The sequence below is a fragment of the Athene cunicularia genome (assembly GCF_003259725.1).
Source record: "Athene cunicularia isolate RWA chromosome 25 unlocalized genomic scaffold, athCun1 chr25_part1, whole genome shotgun sequence".
NCBI classification, from domain to species: Eukaryota; Metazoa; Chordata; class Aves; order Strigiformes; family Strigidae; genus Athene; species Athene cunicularia.
Genome location: NW_020799134.1, coordinates 1,398,900 through 1,405,359, shown reverse-complemented (window position 1 = coordinate 1,405,359; position 6,460 = coordinate 1,398,900). Strand labels below are relative to the sequence as shown.

General features: G+C 51.3%; 1 protein-coding gene across 1 annotated transcript in view; it reads left to right on the top strand.

Annotated features, from left to right (window-relative positions):
* Positions 1-215: 215 nt before the first annotated feature.
* RPRD2 (regulation of nuclear pre-mRNA domain containing 2) overlaps positions 216-6,460 on the top strand; it is a 26,057-nt gene continuing 19,812 nt past the window's right edge. Inside the window, exons 1-6 of the mRNA XM_026863930.1 lie at positions 216-1,054; positions 1,944-2,119; positions 2,763-3,048; positions 3,370-3,636; positions 3,914-4,117; positions 4,761-6,455. Of these exons, the coding sequence (XP_026719731.1) occupies positions 1,009-1,054; positions 1,944-2,119; positions 2,763-3,048; positions 3,370-3,636; positions 3,914-4,117; positions 4,761-6,455 (2,674 nt within the window). The 5' untranslated portion in view covers positions 216-1,008. The remainder of the gene's footprint in view (positions 1,055-1,943; positions 2,120-2,762; positions 3,049-3,369; positions 3,637-3,913; positions 4,118-4,760; positions 6,456-6,460) is intronic.

The following is a 6,460-nucleotide window of genomic DNA, read 5'->3' as shown; positions in this document are numbered from 1 at the left end:
GAGGGCCAGGAGGTCTCCCCTCAGCCTCTTCTTCTCCAGACTGAACCCCCCCAGTTCCCCCAGCCGCTCCCCAGCAGACCTGTGCTCCAGACCCTGCCCCAGCTCCGTTGCCCTTCTCTGGCCACGCTCGAGTCATTCAATGGCCTTTTTGGGGTGAGGGGCCCAACACTGAACCCACTCAGCGAGGTGAAATATTCTGTTGCTCTAACCTCCATCCTCGGGCTGTAGCTTCTGCGTAGCTTACGTCCACCAGCAGCGTAAGCTCAATGGGAAGCTTGAGTATTTGGGGTTTTTTCGTTCCTTGGCCTAGAATGGCTGTTAGACGTCGCAGCTGTGAGTTTTATTTGGGCTGCCCCCCGCTTCTGTGCACTGTTAGGGACAACAGGACAGCTGGAAAGCGTTTGGAGTAGGGACTCCCTGCACAAACACTGGTTTTCATTTGGGGTAACCTGGTACAAGAGAGCGATTTGCCTTCCCCGGGGCTGTGTGAACTCCCCGGGCCGTGCGCTGAGCGGGGCTGCCCGCAGCGTATGGTCGGCTCGTCCTAGTGAAGGAGGAGTTTAGGTTGGCTGAGGAGTTGGTGGCAAGAAATTAGGTCCCCCAGAGGATTGCGGTGTGTTAATGAAACGCATGGGCACTAGTAGAGTGGAAAAAAGAAAATAAAAAAGGCCTGACTCTACTCTTAACTTGTAGATTTGTAGAATTACAGCCCCTGCCTGAGCCCAGGTCTGCTGGTCTGTTTGACTTGAGCTTAAAAATCCAGAGATTCGCCCGGTCCGTTTCTGCCTTAGCCCTCATTCAGAAATGATCTTGAACCCGGAGCGTTTGTTGTTGCTGAAGCAGGTTTAGCTCAGCGCAGCGGGGCTTCTCTGCCGTGGAATGTGATGAGGATGCTTTTCTTGTTTTGGTTTTTATTTTTTTTTTCAGCCCCAGTCTCTCATTGATGAATTGCTATTATACAAGCGCTCGGAAGACCAGATAGAGCTGAAAGAGAAGCAGCTTTCCACGATGAGAGTCGATGTGTGCAGCACCGAAACACTTAAATGCTTAAAAGGTAAAGACGGCGTTTAACGAACAAAACCCGTCCTAACTGAAGGAGATGCAGATGCAGTCGTGGGAGCGCCTCGGTTCCGTTGAGCCTTAGACCAGAAAATCAGACTCTTGTCTGTAAAACGCTAAAATTTTAAAGTGCTGTTAAGAACCACCAAGCAGGAGCCTAAAATCTTTGTTAATTCGAACCCGTTTGTAAAAACCCGCGGGTGCGGAGCTCGGGCAAAGCAGAAGCGATGAAGATGTATTTTGTACTATGCAAACACGCCCTCGTAGGTCGTTAAAACATGCATTGTTCTTCGTGTGCTCAGAAACCCTTAAATAATTTTGGATTGAATATTTTAAATTAATTAAGGCATCCATCAGTGGCTACGGTTTGAGAATGCCAACTGCAAGTCCGACAGCAAGCAGCGCGTGTTAGGCATAAATGAACTGAGTTATGTTGAGCCGTATTAACAGGAAATTTAATTGTAAAAACTGCAGATTGCTCTAGCTGTGCTTGGTAACCCGTGACTGCAGTCTTTGAAAATGGTCGTTTACGGTCGTGGTCACTCGTGGGTGTTGTGAACCCCAGTGATTTTAGGAATGTGGTAACAAAGGGGGGGAAAAAAAAAAAAAATCAGTATTTTTGCCTCTTCCAAAATGGAAGTACACTCTCTGGGTGGTTGAAAGGTTAAAAGTTTACACTTCTGTGTCTTGAATTTATTTATCGCTAATAACTAGTTGAAAAACTGCAGCTTGGCCTCTGTCTTGAACGATGGGTGAACTGGGGAGCGCACGGTGCCCATCGTCTGAGCTGCCCCGTCGCTGCCGCCGAGGACGCGCGTCCGAGGGCCGATTTCCCGTTCGGCGGCGCACGGCCCCTTATTGACGTAGTGTTCATCTCCTTGCAGACAAAACAGGAGGAAAGAAGTTCTCCAAGGAGTTCGAAGAAGCAAGCTCAAAGCTGGAAGAGTTTGTGAATGGCTTAGACAAACAAGTGAAAAACGGCCCTTCTCTCACTGAAGCCCTGGAGAACGCCGGGATCTTTTATGAAGCGCAGTATAAGGAAGTCAAGGTGGTAGCAAATGTAAGTACACGTTTTCCTCGGGCAGAGCGACGTCTGGCTGCGGTCACTGAGCATCTCGGAGGCTGGAAAATGCATCTGCTCTCTCTTCACAGCTTCCCTTATTTGGTGCGTTTGTTGTACAAACGGTTTTAAGAGAGCGGAGTTGAGGGTGTCGGGCAGGGAAAGGAGATGCTACAAAAATCCGTGGGTCAGCAGCTCGATTCTTGTGTGTCGCTGGGTTTTTAAACGGGGGCAAAATTACAGTTAGTCTTAACAAATCCTAAATTCTGGAAGCTGCGCAAGTTGTGATTAATATGCAAACTAGTTAAACAAACAATTCGGTAAAGTGTTGTAAAAACAACCAATCACCCCAACCCTACAAAAAAAAAAAAACAAAAAACAGGCAGCAGATTTGTTAGGGAACTTTGTGGTTTTTATGAAAATCGTTTCAAATTGCTGGAAAAAGGTTTTGCCTTCCTGTTTTTTTTCTTCTTTTGTGTGTGTGGTTGTTGCTTTGCAAGCCACACTGAAAAGCTGAGATCTTACTGCAGGGTGCGGGTTACTGATGAAATGGTTTTCTAAGGTTGCATGCTGCTTCGTTAGGGAAGTAATTAAGGCATGCTCCCTGTAAAAGATACTCAGTCTGATGTCCGTCCTTTCTCAGGCTTATAAAACGTTTGCTAATCGAGTGAGCAATCTAAAGAAGAAGCTGGACCAGTTGAAAGCCACGCTGCCTGATCCGGAGGAGTCTCCTGTCCCTTCTCCCAGCATGGACGCCCCATCCCCGACGGGCTCCGAGTCGCCTTTCCAGGGGATGGGCGAGGAGGACAACTCCCGGTCTCCAGTGGTCGGAAGCCGCAAGACGACGTCTCCGGAGCCTGTGACGGATAATCGGGATGTGGAAGACATGGAGCTCTCGGACGTGGAGGATGATACGTCTAAAATTATCGGTACGTGCTGGGGGGCAGCGGAGGAGGTGCCGTGTCGAAACGATGCGGGGACGAAACGGCCCTTTCGAGCCTTGCTGGGACGCCCAAAGCGCTCGTGGGGCTGCGGGTTGGGGCTGTTGGGTTTCACTCTCCTGCCCCAGCCCCCTGACATGAGCGGGGAAGTCTCGATCCACCCGTGATGGTTCCCACCTCCCAAACTGCTCCTCCGATACATTTTTACGTAGCCTGCGGGAATCAGACCTGGTGAAAATCCTCTACCCCAAGTAACTCATCGGGGACAGGGTGACGGTTGTGCTCTTGTTCTCCCCTTCCCTGCTGCAGTGGAAGAGAGGAAGGAGAAGCAGGCTGCCCCACCTTCGGCCCCCGCCAAGGCTGAAAGCGTCCCCAAAGCGGTTCCCTCGACGGCCACGACGTCGGTGACGGTGACGCCGCCCGCCCAGACCCCTGCGACCCCCCCGGCTCCGAAGGCGGCGAGCGCAGCCCCCGTCCCCCCGGCGCCAGCACTTGCCTTGCCCAACCTGGCCAACGTGGACCTGGCCAAGATCAGCTCCATTCTTAGCAGTTTAACTTCTGTAATGAAAAATACAGGTGAGTGCTGAAGCGATACCAGCCCACGCGTTTGGTTAACGGAGCTAACGATGGAGTTTTGTAATCTTTTAAAGTTTTAATTGTCTCAAAATAAACACAAATGAGTTATTACATAAAAGATCTGGCTCGGTCTCTCTGACACACGACTGTCGGCTGCGTGAGCCTCTCTTTGCTCAGCGGAGCTCTGCTGCAGTTGTATCCGTGGAACAAACCCGAGCCAAGGAAAAGCTTCTGTTAACGAAGCAACGGACGTGAGTGGTGTGTGCTTCCATCCTAGGTGTCAGCCCCGCCTCGAGACCTTCTCCGGGAACCCCAACCAGCCCAACAGCTCTTACTAGTGGCCTGAAGACTCCTGTCATGGGGACTCCATCTGCTCCTTCAAATCCGTTAGCAAATATTCTCTCCAAAGTTGAAATAACTCCTGAAAGTATTTTGTCTGCTCTCTCCAAAACCCAGACTCAGACTGCACCAGCGTTGCAAGGTACCGGCGTGGGTCTTGAGGGAATGGCTGACTCTGTGTTTGATGGCTGAAACGTGCTTATCCTAAAGCAAAAACGAATTGAGGGGGAAAAAAAAAAAAAAAAGTGATTTGGAATGTGTTACGTCTTAGGCAAATGCAGATGACTTTCTCAGGTGGCATAGGTGTTACAGGCCAGGGAGTTTTTATTACTTCACGTTTTGGCTGAACGGGATGGGAGACCGAGAGAGGTCTTTGTGGTTTTTGTGTTCTTTGCTTTTTTGTTTGTTTGTTTGTTTTAGAGCAGAAACCTTCAAGAGGTGCTGCTCCTGCTTCTGCACCTCGCTTGCCTTACCCTGCTCGGTAGTGCTGGGTAGTTTTTTTACGCCTGGCTACAAAGCTAGGATGAGTTATTACCCAACTTACTCAGATGTATGTTGTAATTTATATTTATAGATCAGCCTGAGCCTCTGGCAAAAGTTTGCACCTGGGCGGGTGCTAACGTCAATATTAATGCGGCAAAATCCAGTCATTTCCCTGGCTAAAACATGAAGTGGTTTTAAGGAACGACGTCTGCGGTACAAATACCAAAACCTTTCTCTTGACAGCGGCTCAGGTTCACTCGCCCCTTACCTGAATATCTGAACACAACGTTCTTTTCTTCCAGGTTTGTCATCCTTACTTCAGAGCGTTGCTGGAAATACCGTTCAGTCGAGCGAAGCCGCGTCGCAGAGCACTTCGGCATCGCCAGCCAACACAACTGTTCCTTGTGTGAAAGGGAGGAATATCCCTTCCAGCACTCAGTCCTTTATATCCAAAAGTTTTGGTTATTCGCCAAACTCCTCTACTGCTGAGGTTTCCTCGACTTCAGTTAATAAGGCTCCTGTTGGACATACCCCAGGACTGTCAAGCTCCAGTTTTAAGCCACCAACCAATTCCTTGGGATTTTCCAGTTCCCACCCTACCAGTCCTTCCTCACTTCTGCCAACAGAAACCTCACTGGGTCAATCCTCTGAAATTTCAAAAGCGAAGCTGGAATCGGAACCCCCTTCTCCGAGCCTGGAGATGAAGATACACAATTTCTTGAAGGGAAATCCCGGCTTCAGTGGTCTGAACTTGAATATTCCAATCCTCAGCAGCTTAGGGTCCAGCATCGCCACGGAAAGTCACGCGTCTGACTTCCAGCGTGGTCCTACCAGCACTTCCATGGACAATGTGGACGGAACACCAGTGCGCGACGAGCGAAGCGGGACCCCCACCCAGGACGAAATGATGGACAAGCCGACGTCGAGCAACGTCGACACTATCTCCTTGCTGTCCAAAATCATGAGCCCCGGTTCTTCGACTCCCAGCAGCACGAGGTCGCCTCTTCAGAGCCGGGACGACGGATATTCCCAAGAGCTCTCCAATTCCGTGCACACCTACCGGCCCTTCGGCCTCGGCAGAGAGTCTCCGGCCAGCTTGTACAAGCAGTCTGCAGACAGCATGGAGATCCCCTCCTCTTTAATGGACTCCTCGCAGGAGAAGTTTTACCCAGACACGTCTTTTCAGGAAGACGAAGATTATCGCGACTTTGATTACTCCGGGCCGCCGCCGTCGGCCATGTTAAACCTGGAGAAGAAGCCCGCCAAGTCTATCTTGAAATCGAGCAAGCTCTCAGAAGCTGCAGAGTACCAGCCAGTCCTGTCCAGCTACGGTCAAAGATCGCAGGAATTTGGCGTCAAGTCGTCCTTTCCCCAATCCATGAGGTCTATTCTTGATCAGAGCGAGAGCTGCGACCCGCTGGCGTCGTCTCCGGGGATGTACGGGAGCTACGGCCTCAGAGGAAACGACTCCACCTCGGACGGCTCCCCTTCGCCCAGCAAAAACGACGTGTTTTTCACGCCGGACTCCAACCACAACAACTTACCGAAATCCGTGGTGCACTCCGGCCTCGCACAGAAGCAATACCCGGACTCGCCCCACTCGCTTCCCCACCGCTCGCTTTTCTCTTCTCCAAACACCCTCTCCAGCCCCGCGGGCCGAGCTCCCGCGGCGAGCGTGGAGAAATCCTTGGGTTCTTCCATCTCCGCCACCTCGACCATCGAGTTCAAGAACATGCTCAAAAACGCCTCCCGCAAGCCCTCTGAGGAGAAGCATTTTGGTCAGATTGCCAAAAGCGGCTCCGGCGAGGGGGTGAGTTTATCTGGCGCCGCCAAGGGGGAGCCGCAGCCACAGGAGGAGCACTACCGCATCGAGACCAGGGTCTCCTCGTCCTGCTTGGACTTACCCGACAGCACCGAGGAGAAAGGGGCCCCCATCGAAACGCTGGGTTACCACAACGCCTCGAGCAGGGGGATGTCAGGAGAACCCATCCAGACCTGTCTC